At 42.0% G+C, this 22396-nt stretch overlaps 1 protein-coding gene across 7 annotated transcripts in view; it reads right to left on the bottom strand.

Annotated features, from left to right (window-relative positions):
* The window catches only part of IQSEC1 (IQ motif and Sec7 domain ArfGEF 1), a 616154-nt gene that overhangs the window by 208150 nt on the left and 385608 nt on the right, over positions 1-22396 (bottom strand). Inside the window, exon 1 of one of the 7 annotated variants that reach the window (XM_075939728.2) lies at positions 18217-19094. The exons of the other annotated variants lie outside the window; for them this stretch is intronic. Within the exon in view, the coding sequence (XP_075795843.1) occupies positions 18217-18293 (77 nt within the window). The 5' untranslated portion in view covers positions 18294-19094. Of the gene's footprint in view, positions 1-18216; positions 19095-22396 lie in introns of those variants that run through there. 7 annotated transcript variants of the gene reach the window in all.

Raw genomic sequence — 22396 nt, 5'->3', positions numbered from 1 at the left:
GAAAATCCTGGCAGCTCTTTGTTTTTATTTTCCTAAGACTATCCAACGTGGGAATTAGGGCTCAAAAGTTCCTGTCTCTTAGCCTCATGATTAGTCTGATCAGATCACATTGTCCCTCCATTTAGAGGTCAAGAATAAAATGCTTTGGATCCTTCTGGATGAAAGACATTAAACAAACATTTGTATTATAATAAAAGAGAGAAAGAACTAAGTTCAGGATGTTTTTTCTTGGAACAAACATGCTTTTATGCTCCAATCCTAGTTTTTGTTTCTTGCTGCATAAAGCACTATAGCTACCCAGTCAATGCACAAAACAGGTCTAATATCTTGAATTCTATCTTGTTTCACTGTCCCTTGACAGTTATTCTGGGACCAAATTAGTGATTTCTCCCCCCCCCCCCCCCAAAAAAAACCCTAAAATGAATTCTAGGCATGTAACACATTTTAAACCAGCAGCTTTAAGGGTGTGTCTAGACTACCTAGTTTTGTCGACAAAAGTGGACTTTTGTCGACAAAACTATACTAGCTGCTGAGTTCTGTCGACATAACGTCGACAGAACTCAGCAGTTTTGTCGACGCTGGTAAACCTCATTTTACGAGGCATAACGTCTTTGTCGACAGAACTCTGTCGACAGAAGGTGTTATTGCCTGTAACATTGCGTCCAGACTACGGAGTTCTGTCGACAAAGCAGCTTGCTTTGTCGACAGAACTCAATGTGTCTGGATGCTCTTTGTCGACAGAAGTTTTGTCGACAGTATCTATCGACAAAACTTCCGTCGACAAAACGCGGTAGTCTAGACGTACCCTAAGAGAGAATGGATTTATTTACTACAGAAAACTCTTGGAGACCTGCTAGTACCATAACCACTTCAAATAATCGTTCTGCATTGGAAGGACACTCTGCGACTTCATATAGACAATGGGGTCCAGCCCACTGGCTTAATTTACAAAGTGAACATGTCATGCCTGCAAAATGGAATTGCGTGTTTGGATTTGGAATAACTCATCGGACATAAATGTATGATATACATCAGCATTCCTCAAGCTGGGGTCCAAGGACCCCTGGGAGTCTCCGAGGGGATCCATGGGAGTCTGCTGCTCCCCCCATGAACAACTGCTCCCTCTCCCTCCCAGCAGCTCCTGCATGCTAAAAGTCCAGTGTCTGAGCTCCTGGAAGCAGCTTGAAAGTGCCTTCTGCCCCGGGGATAGCCACAGGGAGTCTGCATGTGCTGCCTCTGCCCCTGCCCCAAGTGCTGTGACTCCACAGCTCCCACTGGCTGGGAATTGTGTGCAGGGCCAGAATGCAGAGGCTTTCTGCCCCCTCACCCCAACCCTGTGCTCCCCAGGCAAATGCTGTATCTCCTAGGCCACTACAGAACACCACCCCACCTCCCTACCTTCAGCGGGTCCCTTATCGTGCTTTCCTAATGCAGAAGCCAGATTCATCGCTGGGCAGCCTGTGTTGGCTGTCCCACTGCTCCAAGGGTGGGCGGGACTTGAACCCACTACCCTGAGCTCCCCAGGGACTGCTGCCAGAGGGATGTACCAGTCACTGTGTGGAGCTGTCTGAGGTAAGTGACACTCTTCCGAAGCCCACACTCCACACCCCAACCCCCTGCCCAGCCCAGAGCCCTCACCCAAACTCCCTCCTAGAGCCCCCACCCTCTTCGGCATGCCAACTCCTTGCCCCAGACTAGTGAAAGTGAGTGAGAGTGGGGAAAAAGTGAGTGATGGAGGGAGGGGGATGAAGAAAGTACTGGGACAGGGAAAGGGCTCCAGGGAAGGGGGCAGGGAAAGGGCTAATTAGGAGGGGATTTGGGAGTCCCTGAAAAATTTTAAATCAACATGGAGGTCCTTGGGTTGCTGAAGTTTGAGAACCACTGGCATACGGTATACAAAAAAGATACCCATGCCTGGTTCTTGTATTCTCTTCAGGCTATTGTACAGCTGGGGAGAATTCTTAGCTCTCCGTGTCCCTTGGTATCTCTGTACGCATCTACTTGTTCTGTTTATCTATAATTTACATGCTCAGAAGACACAAAATTAGGCTACATTTTCTTGGATTTAAATGGCAATTTGTAATATCCTTACATAAGCTGACCTGGTTACATCAATGGGGAATCTATGAAAGTAGAGAAGGAAGAAGATCTAGACGCTGCAGTGATAAGTGCATTAGAAATACTATCCACAAACCCAGATTTAGAAAGACACCAGACAGAGATCCATCACGAGAAAAGAGGCTTTTTTCCATTTAGTTGTTTTAAATGTTGCCAGTTTTTGATTGTGCAGATAATTCTGTTCCAGCTGATGTCATATGAGAACAAAGCATAACATATCACTACATCATCTCACATAAACAGATACATCTTAGATATTAACTCCTGTCTTTGCTGCACTTTGTGAGTTTGGCGTATCCCACAGAAGGGAAAGGCTATAGTTCCCTGGAGTGGGCTCTGTTACCAGCTATGTCACTAACTGACAGTCACTAATTGACTCAGGCAGATGAAGTAAATGGCTCAGGTACATGCATTTTGCACTGAGCAGAATTCTCATTGTCCTCAGTCTGCTAATGCCCTAATTTGGGACACAGTTTGTGACAAAGACATCAAATGAAGGAGACATACAGGGAGGAAAGTTAGAATGTGGTGGATTTGTTCCTCTGGGTTAATAACTCTTGCTATGGTTCCATTATTTATTTTTTTCTGATGTAAATAATTTTCTACAAGAGATTTGAGAGGCCACCAATTGTGTGTGGAATGTAGGTAACTTCAGGAGGATGTGGGGGATGTCTCTCCGAATGAGGGACATTTGAGAGAGATCCTTAAAACCTGCTGGCATCTGCTGGGCAAGCCTTCCCTGAGGGGAACGTTCAACCATTGCCCCAAGCAAATGTAAATCAGTCAGTGAGCTGCACACCCGTCTCTGTACCTACCACATTCTCTTATTGGGAACGAGCAATTAACACAACCTGAGGCTGATCGTCAATTATACCTGCCCCTCCCCCCCCAATAATTCGCCAAAAGTACTTGGCCTAGCAAATTTAACAAACCAACCAGCGGGCCAAATTTGGTGATGAATCCTGGTTATCTGGCAATGGAGGCCTATGACCCAGACTCGAAGAAGACCATGTGTTCACTTTGTTTTGTAGTTTGCTCCTTGGTAAATTGTACCCTTAATAAAGGGTCAAGAGACAGAAATGACAGCAAAGAGACCACGTGCTCACTACAGAAAGAAAGAAGCTTTTTAAGAAGTTGCAGTCAAATAAAGTGTGAGGAGGGAGGAAGGGGAACTTTCAGAAGGGGAACTTTCCAGAACAAAGGCAGAGAGGAAAGGGAAATAGGACCACGTTTGGGGAATCAATGCATGCCTGAGCAGAGGAATATGTAGGGCTGGGTTCTTTGCTCTCTCCCTCTCCACCTTGAGCCAGCAACATCCATCCACAGGATCAGACAGAACTAGATTTCTACGACTGGCTGTGTGCTCTGTGCTAGACACCTTGCTTCTTTTAGGCTGGATGGAATTTTTCCTGCGCTGTCACACTGACCAGGTAGGGTGGGTTTCCCCACAGCTGGTCCGAGACAGGGATAGTGGTTAGATCGATAATGCTGCAACTCAGTAGGTAACATGTATAAATATGTATAAATGATCGAGGAAATTATGAAGACCTACCTGCATGGTACCATTTATTGCTGGTTGTTCCCACATCAGTTAAGTGAATAAAGGTTGTGGCCTAACTAAACCACCTCCCTTATGTCTAATCTTTGGGTACGTCTAGACTACCGCATTTTGTCGACGGAAGTTTTGTCGACAGATACTGTCGACAAAACTTCCATCGACAAAGAGCGTCCAGACACATTGAGTCTGCTTTGTCGACAGAACTCCGTAGTCTGGACGCAGTGTTACAGGCAATAACACCTGTCGACAGAGTTCTGTCAACAGAAGGTGTTATGCCTCGTAAAATGAGGTATACCAGCGTCGACAAAACTGCTGAGTTCTGTCGACGTTATGTCGACAGAACTCAGCGGTAGTGTAGACGCTGGTATAGTTTTGTCGACAAAAGTCCACTTTTGTCGACAAAACTAGGTAGTCTAGACACACCCTTTCTCTCAGCTGACCCACCTAACCCACACATTTTCCTTTGGTCTTCAATCTCATTTATAAAATCTTAGTCGGGCAGAGAGAGGAAAGATTTTGGCCTTTTGTCTTGGTTGTTTAGTTTCCTTTCCTTTAGTTCCTCCTGATGTTCATGAGCCTGAAACACAATGGAGATGAGCATATCAAATGATCTAATTTTTTGAAGACTTATTCTTTTTCACCACATGCCACCAGTCATGATGTGTCAGAGCACAGCAGGCGCCTCCCAGTACCATGTCTATCTTATGAACATTAGACATGGATTTTCCATTTCATACTATCATAACCTACACCTGCAAGAAGTAACAATTTTCTGTGCTCTGTCACATTGAGCAAATCAATACAGCAACTAGGAGGGGCTGGGAGGCTCAGGGTAAGGGGATTGTTTTTAGAAAACTGTTATCTGGGAAAGTGTATTGCTCTTCCGTGGGTCTGACAGTAAGAGTGTTTCTGTTGCTGCTCTGTGCCTAGAGATCAAGAGCCTGATCCAGAGAGGTGCTAAGGACCAGAAACTCCAGGCCCCATGTGTATCAGTCCCTCACACTGCCTTTGGGAATGGAGTTGATCAGGATTTTTTAAATGAAACTCTGTTTTGCCAGACAATGCTGATTCCACTCTACCTCCTGTAACCCCTTTCCTGCTATAGAGGTGGTTTCGATAAAACTTTTATTGGGAAGGTTTCTTAGGTCCCAAGTAGAGTTTTCTGTGAGGGTACATCTATACTGTGGAGCTATTTCAGGATAGAGGCAGAATAGCTATTTTGGGATACTTCCTATATTGGAGCAGCTGTTATTTCTAAATCGATTTCGAAATAATGAGCGGATTATTCCAATGTTCCGGTAACCCTTATTTCACAAGGGTTAAGGGACATTTTGGAACAGTGTGTTATTTCACAACAGCATAAATTGTGTAGCTTATTTTGAGCTAAGGGTGCTGTGCAGATGCACCCTGAAAGACACTCTCAGCTACTTTGTAAAGAGTGCCCCTAATAACGAGGCAATTTACTATTCTAGGGCGGACCCTGTTGGAGCTGTTCCAATGAATAATTATTTATACAAAGTGTAGCATGCCTTCCACATACTAGTTAAGTGACCTAAGTTTTGTCAAGCTCTCCGACCCAGCAAATATTTATTTACTCATATACAGGGGAACTACCCCAACAGGAGAGATTAAGCAAAATGCAGGACAATGTAGCACTTTAAAGACTAACAAGATGGTTTATTAGATGATGAGCTTTCATGGGCCAGACCCACTTCCTCAGATCAAAAGAAAGGGACACAGAAACTGACTTCATAATCCAGTGACTAGGTCATTAACCTGGAGTGTCAGAGACCTGGATTCAGTTTCCTACTCTGAATCAGGCAGAGCATGGACTCGAACCTGGTTCTCCAATGACTCCTGCATCGTGGGTGAGTACTATAAGGGCAGTACTATTGGTTATAATGGAGTAGTAAGGGAGTCTTATTTTTGTGGAAAAACTTCAGTGGGTATTAGTGATGGGGAATGAAGGGCGAAGCCAATGTGTCAATGTCACCAACTGGCTAGTCCTTTCTCTTCCCACTGTTTGAATGTCCCTCTGTATGATGTCCTCAGTTCTCAGGCACAGCATCACCAGTTGGATTTGGTGCTGCAGTGGACACCATGCAGTGATTATTCTCAGTAGCAATGACCAGCCCTATAACGATGCCAACTTGATGGCACGTACATAATACATCACAGTCTCCTTCCAAGGTTCTGCCAAATAACTGACTGATATAAAGCTATTGCCTTCCCCAAGTACAAGCACCTTCATAATTTCAAATTACCCTACAGCAATTCCCATCATGAGTTTTGAGAGGAAATGTTAATATAGCTAATAATACTTTACACCAACAGGGCACTTCAGAATTTCGCCTTCCTCCTCCCGACTGCCACTCGCTTCCTGTACCACATGGTCAGGTCATTTTATCTCTCTGTGGCTCAGCTTCCTCGAGTCAAATAAGGATACTATTGCCCACCTTGGTGAAACATTCAAGTATTTGTGTGTGAATTAGGGATTGCATCCTAATAACTAAGATAAAATGTTCTCCCCCCATTCTTAGACTCACACCAAAAGCACAGATCACATAAATATCTGCATCAAAAATTATATCTGTTCAGTGCACAAAGATCTCCCTTTAATATATATTCCTGGGAGGAAGGACATGAACTCAGCTTGCCTCTTTTAAATCCTTCCGTAGTCTCTCTCACTGAATGCCTGACTGGTACCGTAAGTGCCTCGAAACAGTATCCTAAAGAGTGGGGTGAGCAATGTACTACATTTTAAAAGGGACCTGTTATTTGGGAATTATTTGAGAGCTACAAAAGCCACAGAATGTTAATCACATTTTACGTTATCTAGTATTCCTTATATTGGAATGCAAGTTTGCTTCAGATCATAACTCATTACATGGACATACATTATTTATAAGTGCTTTTAAATGCTAGAGCCACTGTTCTAACAGACATTGTCGGTAGTTTGCTACTTCTATGCGATATTAGCAGGAAGGGAACACGTAAGTCATAGGATCAACTTCTAGTCTCTTGCACCCCCTGAGAATCACTCACATTTTACATAAAAGCTAACTCAATAAGTAACGTGTTCTCCTAGTAAAGCTGAGGGGCTCGCCTGACAGTGTCACGTCCTTGTCATGGAAGTCACTTTGAAGTGCTTCACTCGTGAAAAACATCCAGGACATCTTATCTGACCCGCTTTTTGATGAAATCATGTGTTCTGCACATAAGCCTCATGTTATTTTAAACGAAGGTAATCTTGTTCATTACATTGTGCTGCTGTTCTCTCTTTTATGACAACTCAGGAAAAGCACAACATACTCACATTCAAAAGGTGCCACAGATATACTGTATCTGACAAGTAAGTTATTTAAGAATAAACTATTTTCTTCTTGTAGGAAGTGATCAAGCAACAGGGTTTTCAAAGCAATTTTACTAGGAAGTGAAATTGGCAGATGATATTTGCAGGGTCCTCAGTTGAGAGGGGTAAGTGTTGAAGCTAGCAACTATTGCATATCTGGATGTCAGGGCCGTTCTGGGTCTATTTTTAGCAAGGTAAGTGGCTCCCTAAAGGGAATTTACTACCAATTAAGGATGGACAGAAGCCTTGCAAATGGAATGGCTTAAAATTGTAGATCAAAAGGCTCTCTGACTATTTAGGCAATTTACAATATCTTCAGACCTTTCATTTGTAATGAGTCACCATTTTTAGTACATGGTATATAAACTCATTCTTCTGTCCCTTTTACCTTATATTTCTCCCTCATTTAATCTGTGCTCTGTATTTTTCTATATTACTTTCCTTCCCTGATTTAACTCTTTTAGGCATATACCAGGCAATAGAAAATTAGAGTTTGCAGAACAATTCTATTTTTAAGTAATCTTTGTGAGACATTTGGCCTGCATTTTTTTTCTAACAGGGAAGGCTAAACACTAAGAACTAGTCCTAACCCCAGTTCTAGTATGGAATGAAACAAAAATATTTTTAAGGTTCAGAAAGGTTTGGGTAAGGAGCATCCCACCTCATCCTCCAAAAGAACTTGTTGATAAATCAGTCAACCTGTACTGTTTACAAGTAGCTACTCCACCGCTCTTCCTCCTTCAACTTTGACAGTATTTCTGTTCATGAGTCTTCATGGTTGGAAGACTATCAGAGGGAATCCAGAAGGCCCCCCAAGTCCCTCTGTTGGGCCTACAGCCAAATGCAGTTAAAACTGAGGTCTGTCTATCAGCTGTATCAATTACTGTGGTACACACCAGATATATATAAAAAAAACTTGGAAAGCAACTCTGAGAACATATCTAATGGACAAATCGTTTGAACTGAAAACGTTTGCACGGGGCCCAGCACAGACAATGGAGTTCTACAAAGTCCAGAGATAAACCCTTCAAAGCTGTGTTAAAGCAGGTTATAGAGAAATTGAAAGGGGGGGGGTGTCAATTGGAAGAGAAACAAAACAGTCTTTTCATTCCTGAGAGGAAGGGGGAAGAAGGACAGTTCAGCGGGAAGACCGGTTGGTTCCCCTGTTGGGTATCAGAGGCAGTAAAATAAAACAACGAGGATGGGATGGAGAAGAAATGCGTGAATAAGAATTCAGAGTTCTGGTTGTTTATTTCACATTAGAGACACCATCACTTTTCTTTATCACGAGTGAGGATGAATTGCACTATAATGAATCACTTTCACTGAGTATTGCATTCAAGGGTCTCAGAATCAGGGGCGGCCCTAGACTAGCTGCCAGCAACTGTCGCCCCAACCCCAAGGGCAGATATAGGCTGAGGTTTTTAGCAAAAAGGGAAACATTTTGCCCCCATTTTTCATTTAATGTTTTTTAAGCAAATTTATTTAAACAGGCATAATTATTCGGTTTGTCCGTCCATCCAACCAATGTTTCTGAGATCAGATTCAAATAGAGACAGGAAATTTTCAGAATAGATTTGTACACGACAGCTAGACAATATTTCACTACGATTTCAAATAAAAATGCATTACAAATGTTAATAAAAATTATAATTATTACAAATCCAAACTAGTCCATTATGCTATCCTGCCTGAACTGCCATTACCACCACATCGCTGGGGAGAGGGGGCTGGAGCTGGGGTTCTGTGGCTGGAGACAGGGAGGCTGGGGATAGAGTTCTGTGGCTGGGGAGAGGGGCGTGGGAAGAGGGAACAGGGTGCCAGTGGGGGGAGAGAGTCCCCTGCACCCACCTCCTCCCAGGATTCCCTCCCCCTCCCCAGAGGGAAGCCAGCACATGCCTCTCCAGGGGCAACCCCCCCTCCCGTGGTGCAGGGAACCCGCCCTGCACGCCACCTCCCCCAGGGCTGACCCCCCCCCGCGGCACAGAGAACCCCCCCATGCGCCGCTTCCTCCAGGGTCGATCCTGCCCCCTCCCCCGCAGCACAGAGAATCCCCGCACTCCGCCTCCCCTGGGGCTAACTGCCCACGTCTACACACGGCAAGGAAACGGGCGTTCGAAAAAAAGCCCTATTTCGAACTACCTATTAAACTTCATTACAGGAGGAACAGGTAGTTCGAAATAGGGCTTTATTTCGAACGCCCGTCTCCCTTCCGCGTGTAGATGCGGGCAGTTAGGATGGGCTTGTAAATTTCAAAAATGGCGCCTGGCCAGGAACATGCAAATCAAGCGTGGGATATTTAAATCCTGGGCTTGATTTGCAATTCCGAATGCCTACATTTGCAGCCCTAGTTCGAATTAGGCTGCAAGTGTAGACATACCCTGAGACTTTTAATTATGAATTCAGGCTGTTAGTAACCACACAGCTGTTATTCTGCAGCTGGCTGCTCTCTTTGTGATAGGTTAAGAAGTGGGAAGCAATTCAATAGCAGATCACTTGAATTAACTATGTAATGAAGGAGAAGCCTGTTTCCTGCTCTCACCAAATTAGATATACCTATCACCTTCCCTCATCAGGAATACTCAACCAGAGTTGTACAAGATTCCTTTAACACTTATTACAATAGATCCAAGATTATATAAGACAATTATATATTACAGGGTTTTCACTGTTACCTACATATTTTACCACCACTCTCGATACATTTTGTTAAGCACAAAGGACTGTGCTGTGACAATTTTTATACTCAGAGAGCCTTAAGCATAAAGCCACAGAGTGCAAGAAGGACAACACATGCAAACCAGTTAGTAGTGTGAGGATCCTAGCAACATCTTAAGATCATTAAAAAATACACAGAACTTTGCTATGTATGACACTTATTTTTGGTGGATTTCATCCTGTCCTTTTGTACGCTGCAATGAAGTAAGTTCTGTAACATGTACAGTATGCACTGTAATAACCCTATTCAGAGAGGGCAGATTTTATGGGGGAGAAGAAAGATTTCATACTCTCAGCTGTTCTCTACTTTACAGCACATTTGCTAAACAATAATCTCCCTAGAGAGCTGCACTGCAGGCATTATGACTCAGCCTTGTTCTGGATGAAGTCACTGTCAAGTGAAAGGAAACTGTTCCTAGTTACATATATAAACAAGCTCTAGATGCAAGTTCAAGACAAAATTTCAGTTACTTTGCCACTATCTTTGCCACCACTTTGCTCAGGACAGATAGTGATCTTAAAGAAAGAAACTCATTATTTCAGAGAACAGAAAGATAATAACCCAACTCTCTAATCTCTAAAACAAAGGAAAAGAAATTCACTAGTTTTGTGGAATATTAAGTGTGCGCACGCGCACACACACACACGTATACAAATATAGTAGAAAATAGGTAGCCAGAGTAGTCTCTCTCTCTCTCCTCACAGCAATTGTGATTGTACTTTCTCTTCTTAATTTATGATTATTGTTTCCTGGATGGTTCTTTTGATATTGCAGATAACTCATCTAGATATTTTTTCCTTTAACCTTACCATTTTAATTTATAATACAAAACATTTAAAAAATCATTCATTTTGTAACTGTATAATAGCAACTGCTTACTTTCTGTTGAACAAAAATCAGTTAATATTGTACACCTGTAGGGTTGCCAGATGGTTTCAACAAAAATATTGGCCACAGTTGACATTACATCACAATCTACATTGCATCTTATTTAGAAAATACCGGACATTGATATTTTCTCAATCTGTTTCCCGAACAGAAAGCTCAAATACTGGACTATCTGGTTCAAAACCGGACACCTGGCAACCCTCTACAACTGTCATATTTCCTTATGGTTTGTGTAATAACCAAGTTATCTTGCACGTCTCTGGCTACTTAACATTGTCCTAGAATATCAATGACAGTGCCTACGCACAGCCAATAAGTACCAGGGCTCCATAACAATGAAAAAGCACATTTTAAACAAAGAATAAAACTACCAGACAATAACAACCTAGATCATATAGCGCAGAGTTTCTCAAAGTGGGCCTTTACCTACAGGCTCCATAGGCGTGGAGCCTCGTGGCTCCTATTGGCTCTGGCTTGCTGTTTCCCACAGACCACTTTGAGGAAACACTGATCTAGCGCATCTGTACCTTTCTTCCAAACTAACCTAAGGCTAATGATTTCTCTAATGGCCTCAACTGCTACAAGTACTAGACAATAGAGTAGGATGGAGAAATAATGCAAAACTGAAAGTGCAATAAAAGATATTGGGAGTGGGTTTTTTTAGTAGATTCTTTGCCTGAATTATATTTGTTGTTTAACTTTTTTAAACTTAGTTACATGCTGTCTATGTGGCCCATAATTAAGACCTGAAACACCTTACTGGGATTTACGCACATACTTATATGTGAACACTTTTCAGGGCTGACCTGAACATAGATGAACTTAAGCACATGCTCATGTCTATTTTGATGCAGGGCCTGAAAGAATGTTGTTATAATTCCTGTCTGGAGACAAATATAATTCTAGTTAATGACAACTATAATTCTAGTTAATCCCTATGCTGAACCTATGCAAAGACTAAATGTCTCTCTCACATCTCACTCAGCATACTACTGTATTTGTCATATTCATCCACTGGAATGTCTGGAAAATGAAGCTTGTTAAAAAGGCCCTTGGCTGTTCTATAATAGGGATTTATGCTTGTTCAAGAAGTAGGCTCAGATATAGTCCATGTAATGGTATATTTCAGTATCTTGTTCAGTCATTTCACTGTCTATAAAATAAACTATGGGTTGAACCTGTATAGTCTGGCACTCTCTGGTCTGGCAACATCCATGGTCCGGCATGATTTTAGTTAACCGGGTGTCTACTTATGGGTCTGGCCAAGTTTCCCTTTATCCCATAAAGTTTGTTTATAGCCGCCAGTCCTGGCTTTCAGTATTCTGTGTTCTTATGTAGCTTAATTTACCCTTAAATGTCTTCTTAAGAACCCAGTAAGCAGTGGAAGTGTTGGTAATGCTGGCAGACAATATTGACCTCCTGTGGTTCAGCAAATTCCCTGGTTCAGCACCAGTCATGCCCTGAGGATGCCAGAGTAGAGAGGTTCTACCTGTACAGAATCAAGCAACTGGATTGAAGCACAGTATACTAAAGAAAGTGTGACTTTTTTTATATCTAATTATCTGCTACTGAGGAGAACTGATCCTGAACAGAAGAAGTTACAGACCCCACTCTTGTCAGTGCAGTGACAGATTTTCTCACCTTATGCTTTATCTTTAATACAGTGCTAATGGTAACATTTCTCACTTGGGCTATTACACACCACCTGGAAGATGCACATTATGATGCACTAGAAAATTGACTGAAGGGAATCTTCACTTTCACATTGTAAACCTGAAGTAAAGTCACGTGGGTCTGCAATTTATCATCATAATCCTGTGATTAAACAGGACACTTTCATCTTCAACTGCCCATAAAAAAAATCAGAAGTGATTTATTCATTTTGGGCTATAATCCATCATGGATGGATATTTACCATGTCGATGCCGTTTAAATTCAGAGAGTGTTGAAATCTCTCCAATTAACTATACAACTAAGGGCTATGGCATCGATCTTAAATTAGCCAGTACTTTGTCATCAATAAAAGACAGGAGTTTTACAGAAACAATCATCAGTTAGGCTGTGTCTAGACTGGCAAGTTTTTCCGCAAAATCATCTGATTTTGTGGAAAAACTTGCCAGCTGTCTATACTGGCCGCTCGAATTTCCGGAAAAGCACTGACAATCTCATGTAAGATCGTCACTGATTTTCCGGAAATACTATGCTGCTCCCGTTTGGGCAAAAGTCTTTTTCCGAAAGACTTTTGCACAAAAGGGCCAGTCTAAACAGCACAGTAGTGTTTTGCGCAAAAACGCCCCGATCGCGAAAATGGCGATGGGGGCTTTTTTGCGGAAAACCGCGTCTAGATTGGCCACGGACACTTTTCCACAAAAAGTGCTTTTGCGAAAAAGCATCCTGCCAATCTAGACGTGCTTTTCCGAAAATGCTTTTAACGGAAAACTTTTCCGTTAAAAGCATTTTCAGAAAATCATGCCAGTGTAGACGTAGCCTGTATGTATTAAGCATTTATATAGGAAGTTTTTCTGTAAACTTGCAACTTGTGAATAGCAAGCCACTTACTACGACTCAGACAAATTGTTAGTGCAGGAACACAGAAGAGAACCTGACAGAATCATTTTAACTGTTTTTTTTTTTTAAATGGAAGACAAAGTTTTATGCCATGAAAGACTGTGGGTGAAATCCTGGCCTCACTGAGGTCAATGGCAAAAGTCCTTTGATGTCAATGAATCCAGGATTTCCTCCTACACTGTATCTTTGGGCAGAGGTAAACTAAAAGGCTGCGTCTAGACTGGCAAGTTTTTCCGCAAAAGCAGCTGCTTTTGTGGAAAAACTTGCCAGCTGTCTACACTGGCCGCTTGAATTTCCGCAAGACCACTAACTTCCTACTGTCTGAAATCAGTGCTTCTTGCGGAAATACTATGCTGCTCCCGTTCAGGCAAAAGTCCTTTTGTGCAAAGCTTTTGCGCAAAAGGGCCAGCGTAGACAGCTCAGATTTGTTTTGTGCAAAAAAGCCCCGATCACGAAAATGGCGATCAGGGCTTTTTTGTGGAAAAGTGCGTCTAGATTGGCACGGACACGTTTCCGCAAAAGGTGCTTTTGCGGAAAAGCATCCGTGCCAATCTAGACACTCTTTTCCGCAAATGCTTTTAACGGAAAACTTTTCCGTTAAAAGCGTTTGCGGAAAATCATGCCAGTCTAGACGTAGCCAAAGGATTTGCCTCCACCTATATTGATTTAATGTGTAGTGCCCCTCTGGATATAGTATGCCAAATATGAAAAAAGATACAAAGAGAAAAGGACCCACGTATGTTATTTGGGTGAAATATATCCATCAGCAGGCCAACATTATGCATTAACCCACATAAACCCACAAACAGGGCTTGAGAATTGGGCTGAGACTCTGCGCACAGAGGGTGCGACTACACAGCAGCGTTATTCCGGAATAACGGCCATTATTCCAAAATAACAATGTGAGTGTCTAAACAGCAATTCTGTTATTTCAAAATAAAATTGAAATAGTAGACAGCTTATTCCGACTTCTGTAAACCTCATTCTATGAGGAATAACACTTCTTCTGAAATAGCTATTTCTGAATAGCAGTAGTGTGGATGCTCCACTGCTGCTATTTCAAAACAGCTCCTCTGCAGGGCCATTCAAAATAATTACTCCCCAGTGCCTCATGGGGCTCTGCATCGAGGTAGCACATCCACATTAGGGAAGCTTCCTCAGATTCATTTTGAGGCTTCCCTGTAGTATAGACGTGCTATTTCAGAGTATTTCTTTTAGAATCGCTTATTTCTAAACAAGCATGCAGCACAGACGTACCCAGACTGACTTAACTCTGGGAGAATTGTGCCAAGATTCCAGGAGGACCAAGTGAATCTGAAGGTTGCAGCTGAAACACTGGCCAAGACATTTTCAGGAGCACTCGCACCAGACACTTGATTATTTTATTCTGTGTTCTGTGCACAGACACTCACCCATCACCATGGTAGCCTTGTAGTAATACATGATATCCCCATCCTGTAACTGGCCCTTCATGGAGTTCCTTTGAGGTTAATGAGACTGCCACATCAGTGGAAGAGTCAATGCTAATTAATCCTGTTGCAGCGCCAGACCCACTTTTACTCATTTAATCAGGAATCAGAGATAATAGCATTTTACTTTAGTGACCAGTGACAACTAAGTAACACAATTTCATCACTGAATTGGGAGGAGTCGGCCAGGGTGCTATTAAGCTGACATCAATATTGCTTAATCATTTTTGAATAATGAGTAAATCTGAGCACAAAATTCACACTAGGCTCACAAGTTTCAGAAAGGTATCTGTGTTAGTCTGTGGGCTTGTCTTCACTTACCCCGAGATCAATGCTCTGCATATTGATCTTCCGGGGTTCGATTTAGTGGGTCTAGTAAGGACCAGCTCAATCGAACATTGATGGTGTCCCCGTTGACTCTGGTTCTCCACAGGGTGACAAGGATGCAGGGAAATTGACAGGAGAGTTTCTCTCGTTGACCTCCCGCAATAGGGATGCCACAGAAGTTTGACCTCATGTACATCAACTCCAGCCACACTATCTCATAACTGGAGTTGCATATCGTAGGTCAACTTTCTCTCGTAGTGTAGACCTAGCCTGTGTTTGCACCTGACAAAGTGTTTTTTACCCACGAAAGCTTATGCCCAAATAAATTTGTTAGTCTTTAAGACATCACATAGAATCATAGAGCTGGAAGAGACCTCAGGAGGTCATCAAGTCCAGCCCCTGCCCAAGGCAGGACCAATCCCAACTAAATCAACCCAGCCAGGGCTTTGTCAAGCCGAGACTTAAAAACCTCTAGGGATGGAGATTCTACCACCTCCCTAGGTAACCTATTCCAGTGCTTCACCACCCTCCTAGTAAAAGAGTTTTTCCTAATATCCAACCTACACCTCCTCCACTGTAACTTGAGACCATTGCTCCTTGTTCTGCCTTCTGTCACGACTGTGAACAGCCTCTCTCCATCCTCTTTGGAACCTCCCTTTAGGAAGTTGAAGGCTGCTATCAAATCCCCTTTCATTCTTCTCTTCTGCAGACTAAACAGACCCAAGTCCCTCACCCTCTCCTCATAAGTCATGTGCTCCAGCCCCCTAATCATTTTGGTTGCCCTCCGCTGGACCCTCTCCAGTGCATCCACATCCTTTCTATAGTGGCGGGCCCAGAACTGGACACAATATTCTAGATGTGGCCTCACCAGAGTCACAGGACTCCTTGTTGTGTTTACACTCAGTGTTTAAACTCTCCTCAAACAAAGACGATATTAGTCATATTACTTGTTACAAACCACATGCTCAGCTACACTTACGAAAGTGAGATGTGAGTGCTGAGCAGAGACATCCCGTCTAAGCTCAGCAGCATGGCTAATGGACAAGAGAGACAACGTGCTCTGCAGTGCTTTTTAGTGTTACTTTGAAAAGCATCTGCTGCCAATGGCACTAAGGTTGCATGGTGGGCTGAGGATTGGACCCTGCTTCTCCAATATGTCACTTTCCTGAGACTACAGACAGGTAAGCCAGGCCCCACACCTACAGCTCAAAGGAGCATCACCTGTAAGGTTCCTTGAAGTACCCTCCTGCTGCTGTTCCCTCCTCCCTTCCCCAAGGCCCGGCCCAACACACAACAAATAAGGCTACAGCCAAAAGCTCATGTGCTGAGCACTCTGTAATGCAAGTGTTAATCAAGTTGCCATTTTAATTTAAATTACACATCTATTCGCTTTTTTATAGCCAGCATTTGGCTCTGTTCCAAGAACATTTTAGGCTAATTTAAAATCACTAATGAAGAATAATTAAAAGTCTCATAAAAGTGAGGCATATATTCTTAATTAGCACTTTGCATTTCGCTTCATTATTCAGTTTGGATCATTTGTTTTTCACACGTTGTTTTGTCCCCTCTCTTTTAGTGAGAAATTAAGGTGGGGTGGTTGTTGGTTTTTTTGTGCTTTATGTTTAACCTTTTATTTCTACAAAGTGCAAGAAAGTGGTCAGGTTCATTGATTGTTTGCCATCACTCCTCTGTTTGATCTCTACAGCCATGTCTGCCTCAATGGCTCTCTGTATCCACCTGCACAGCGCAATTGTGCAAAAGGGCCTAAATTCACTTTGGTTTTGGTGACAAATAAATAAATGGTCTTGATGGAAACAAACATAGGCCCTTTGGCTACAGTTCATCCCTCTACTGAAAGACATAAGGCAGCTATAGGGTAGGCATCACACCTGAGACTTGACCAGGCAACCACGCTGTAAAGTTACATAGTTGGGCTGTTTTTGATTGTCCACCTCAAAGCAGTATGTCAGTATATCTCTACCACATTATGTTTCTTAACATAAACGGAAGACATCACAATAGGCTGGGGAAAACTATCAGGTCAAGTTGTCACATTCTGGAGAATACAACCCGCTCTACTTCATTTGTAGGGACATTACATCCCCTGAAGCATATGGCTAACTTTGAAATCTTTCTATTTAAAATGAAGCTCATGGAAAAAAAAAAAAAAAAAAAAAACAGAACCCCCAAACCAAAAAACAGGAGCATAAACAGATCTTCCTCAGGCAAAGGATCACAGCTGAGGCCCCTGTCTGACAGAATCATGGGGTAAAGGGAGACCTAATTCCTTGAAAATGATCAAGATAGTTCCCTTCACAGCAGGATACATTCAGGTGCAATTAGCATTTAGTACAAAGCATTTTCTGTGGGCTGATAATAGAAGCTGACAATACAAAGTGTACAGAAGAAAGACAGAATGATATTTTAAAGAATCACACCAATTTTGTCAACAGTCAGACAAACACCATTTTGGTTTGATTGTAGATCTCCTAAAAGAAAGTTTAGTTGCATAAAATTTCCCCCATTTAATAACATTCTAAAGAGTGAGAAATAAGTTCAGTTAAAAACCCCACTAGGGTATATGTTCAGTGTACACATTAAATAGAATTGCTTATTTTGCTCTTCCGTGAATAGGCAAGCTCAACTCATTTGATATCACTACTCTGTTCTTTATGATCACAATTCACCATCAATCATTTAAGCTTTCTATCAGACCTGCCTAGAAGTGCCATTGCTTTCAATGACTGCTATGCATGGCTTCTGTATCAGAAAGAGAAACATGAAATGAAGCATTATCAAATATTCCTGCAAGAAAAAGTCTTTTCTCCATGACAGAAAATTCCATGACATCCCAGGCAATTTCGGCATGCTCTTTATGTTTCTCAATCTAAACAGCAGCAGCTGCTACACCTGACAATAAAATAATCAGATAGAAGTAAAACTCATGTATTAATTTTGACTTAATTTGACTAACAGTCCCACACCAAACATTATCACCTTCGGCATTTGCAGGCACAAAAGTGGCAATTGCTAATGCAATAATAAGCAGCTTTACACTATTTGCCACAAGTTCCCATTAATTTGTGCACCACTCCCTTTTTCTCCTGCATGCATGCTTGCCTTTCAACACTCAAACAGAAGAGCAAGTAAATGCACCAGTGGCATGATTTGCAGCCAGCCAGTTCTGAAAAGCATTTCAAAGTTAATGTTTCCTTACCTTTTATAGAAGCCATGTAGAGGCTGGAGACACAAAAACTGCCAGTAATCCAAGCAGAAGGCCTTCAATTTCAGCATTTTCAAATAGTTCCACTGCAGCAATTGTAGTCTGCAGCTAGTTTTTTTTAATAAGAGTACTTTTTAAAATTTTGACTTGACTGACTCAAATCCAATATCCCCTCCCTGCCTTATTGCTGCAGCAAAGTGTTTCTAATTGCTATCAACCTATGAAGCAACCCATCCACATGGCACAGCACCTGCACAGTTACAGTACGCTACTTTAATACAAAGAGACAGTAGAACAAAGGCTAGAAATTCATTTACACTGTTCTTTGATCCTGATTTCAGCCTCCAAACACAGCCAATGTAGCTGTTATTACACAGAAATCACACTTCTCCTTTTTGCTATTTTAGGCCATTCTGCAAGCTCTTTGGACAAACAATTAGTACATATTCCAGTTAGGATTCTTGACGGCCCCCTGGAAAGCATCCTTGCAGCTCACAGCCCTTAGGAAAATGCAAGCAATTATCTCAATCAGGTCTCAGAATAACTGCCCTATAATCACAGCAGTGTTAATATCCCATCCTATGGAAAGTCCTCAGTTTTCTAGCAGCACACAACTGTTTTAGTCAGCTCCTCTGGTGTGAATCACATCTGTTCCATTGTCTGCCAGCACCTATGAAAAATGTGGGTTTCCTTATGACAGGGGAAAAAATGACAAGCAAAAGTGTGGACCCTCCCCACTCACAAAATAAATTATGCTTATCTTATTCCCAACACACTTAGCCAGTTAGGTCTGTGTGAAGAAAAACTAATCATCTGAACCACATGGTGCACAGTGGGGCAAGCTCCCAGCTATAAAAGCCAGCAAGATAAAGCCTCCCTGAGATAGGCTGATTCCTGTTGCTAGGGCAACAGAAACACATTGATAAAATCTAAAATGGAACCTTGATGACAGCTTTTCATTGGCTTGCAGGGAAATAATGTCTCTGTAACAAGCAGTGTTCAGACACTCATAGCAACCTCATCAGCTGAGAGCGAATCTAGAGCTGGACTAATGAGCTGAAATGCAAAATAACAGCTAGTTGTTTAGTTACAGTGGAAATCCAAACCCATTTTTATTCTGAAGGGAGCACGGAAGTAATTAGCAGTAAGCTGCTTTAAGAAAAGCAATTTCAAAATGAGTGGCATTTTCTATTAAAATTCTTTGGCTAAAACAGGCATAATAAAAGCAACTTTCTTTTTTTTAAGGATGTCAAGCCATTTAGACTCTTATCTTTTAAGAGACACAGCTCTGCCATCCTTTTACACTTTGAGTAGTAGCTTACTTTGAAAGCAGTTCTACTGATTTCAAACGCTACCGGAAGCAAGGATAACACAATTTTGCCCTGTGTTTTCTGGGGAAGGAAGATCTAAGCTTGCAGAATATATGTAGCAAATGATAGTCATTGCAAATGAAAACAAATGCCTTGTTGGAAAGTCAGTGTTATCTTGTTTTTTGCATTCAAACCACTGTGACATTTATACTTTTACTAGTATTGATTTTGGGAGTGAAAATAGGTATATGCAGACTTCTCGTTTTGTAGAAATGTTTGACAATACTTCAAAACGGAAGATCTAGGACACATTTTTTAAAAATGCCTAAGTGACTTGGGAGCTGTCATCACATTGAAAATCAACAAGACAAGATCCTAAGTGCCTAAGTCACTTTTGAATGTGGAGCTTTTTAATCAAAGAATACTAGAACCGGAAGGGACCTTGAAAGGTCATCAATCATATTTTAAAATATGACAATGCTGTACGTGGTCTGAAGTTCTAAAATGAAGGGTCCTGCATTACAGCATATCTAATTCCCCAAGTGCCTGGATAATGCACTATATTTAGGAATTCTTTGTTTTGGCTTCTGGTATTACTCAATCACACTCTCTGCATGCTTGCTTTTGTGCCCTGCAGCTCATAGAAAATTGTTTCATATAGATGTATTCCAAATGTGATTGCGTGTATTTCAGGAAGAAGCATCTGTTTCATTAACAATATAATAAACACAAACATTAACAATATGTCTGATACAGGAATCTTTCAAGGAGTTTCATGCCATTGATGGCATTCTACATTTCCAGAAATGAGCTGCAGAAATCAAAAAGAAATATGTTGTAAAAACTGGGACCTAAGAAGACCGCCTCAAGTTGTGAGCCTAATTGTTGGGAAAAGGATGGGACTTTATAAGTTAGTTCTCTCTAGGGGTGCCAAGTGTCCGGTTTTGAACCGGACATTCCAGTATTTGAGCTTTCTGTTTGGGAAGCAAATTGAGAAAATAAGAAAATATAAATGTCCGGTATTTTCTAAATAAGATGTAATGTAGATTGTGATGTCATGTCAACTGTCTCCGGTATTTTTGCTGAAACCATCTGACAACCCTAGTTCTCTCACCCATAATAACAAAGGGTACTGGAAAAAATAACAGCAGTCCAACCTGTTTCATACGTTTGTATAAATTAATAAATGAAAAACAGCAAGATGGAATGAATCTGAACAAAAGGGCTTTACAGATATAACCCTAGGCTTGAGTTAGGACCGCGTCCCTCCTCCAGCTTCTATGAACAGACACGGCCAGGCACTTCTTTGTGTTAGCCTATCCGCAGGCGCTGCCCCCACTGCGCTCATACTGCCTCGCTGTTGTTCTCCTCCCCGTCCGTCACATTCAGGGAGCGAGGGGAAAGTGCACAGTTTGCTGCATGCCTCTCCCTCTGGCTGGGGAGGGCAGGGGGCAGGTGAGCTGTACACTTCCCTTTCGTTCCCTGACAGTGATGGGGGGGAGGGAGAGCAAATAGGCCTGGTATGAATCTTGGGTGGGGGGAGGCTTCAGTCCCTACTGCCCTCCTTACACACCCCCTATATATACCTCACAACCCCCACAACAACTGCACCGCCCTGCCCAGAGCCCCTCCTTGCCACCGACATCCCTGAGTCCCTCCACACCCCAACATTCTACAACCTTTTGCTTTGAGCCCCTTGCAGTGCACCCCACATTTAAAATTTCTTTCAGGTATTGTCATATCACAACCCCCCCCCCCCCACCTCTTGCCCTGAGGTACAATACGATAGTACCTGTAAGAAATTGAAGTTACTTTCACCCCTGTTCTGGAATCCCATAAGTAACAACAAAAGTCATCTTTCCTCTGCTTTTACTATCCTCTCTCCCCCTCACGGCTGTCTGTTGATCTGTTAAAAGCAGAAAAAGTGATCATTGTTCACATCTCAGAACTGAGAAACAAAACAACCCTTGCCCTTTCAGTCAAGGAGGGTTGCCCAACTAAGTAGGGCAGTCTAAGGAATATCATCTCTTAAAAAGGGACGTTGACAGGTTTTGCTCAAGATCATTTTGCGTGGTCATTCATTTTCAGTTTTGAACAGCATTATAACGCTTTCTGTTTTATGCCTGTTAGCTAATCTATTTATAAACTTTGTAAACATTCCTTAGCATGTTTGCCATGAAGCTAGCAAACCCAAGGTCTCTGTATACCAAGCCCAAACCTTGTTTATAACAGTTTAAAGCTGGATAATTATAGGGTTGTGTTAATGTCTTTGGGCCCTTTATTCTATCTAAATTAATAAAACAGACCACAAGCCTTGGTGTAACTTGCACCAAACAATACAAACAGGATGAACCTCTTTTAAAGGCCTATTATCATTTTCTCTTCCTGCAGTGTTTAGCACCTATTAGTTGTTTCCCACTGACAGTGTGATTGACGCTGTAGAAATGATCTTTGAGAAAGTACAGCTGGATTTATACCAATTACCTTGGAAAAGACGACCCCTCATAACAATCCCACATAATGCGAAAGTCAAATCTTGTGGTCCATACTCAAACCATGCTCCCACTGATTTTATTAATCTATATACTTTCAAGCAAGGAAATTACGCATACATGTTAGGGGGAAACACTTATATTAAATTTTTCCATTCCAGCTTTTGAATGTGAATTAACAAGAACAGCTCCCATGTTACATAATAAAAAACAGGACTATGTAGCACTTTAAAGTCCTGTTTTTTGTTTCAGCTACATCAGACTAACACGGCTACATTTCTATCACTATGTTACATAATAGTTTTACTTGAGTAAGGACTGGATTTCAGCACCATTTGGTTTGACACCTGATGGTAATAACTAAACTCTCCC

Source organism: Pelodiscus sinensis, chromosome 11 (assembly GCF_052426305.1).
Source record: "Pelodiscus sinensis isolate ZL-2025 chromosome 11, ASM5242630v1, whole genome shotgun sequence".
NCBI classification, from domain to species: Eukaryota; Metazoa; Chordata; order Testudines; family Trionychidae; genus Pelodiscus; species Pelodiscus sinensis.
This window is presented reverse-complemented; position numbering and strand designations above follow the sequence as displayed.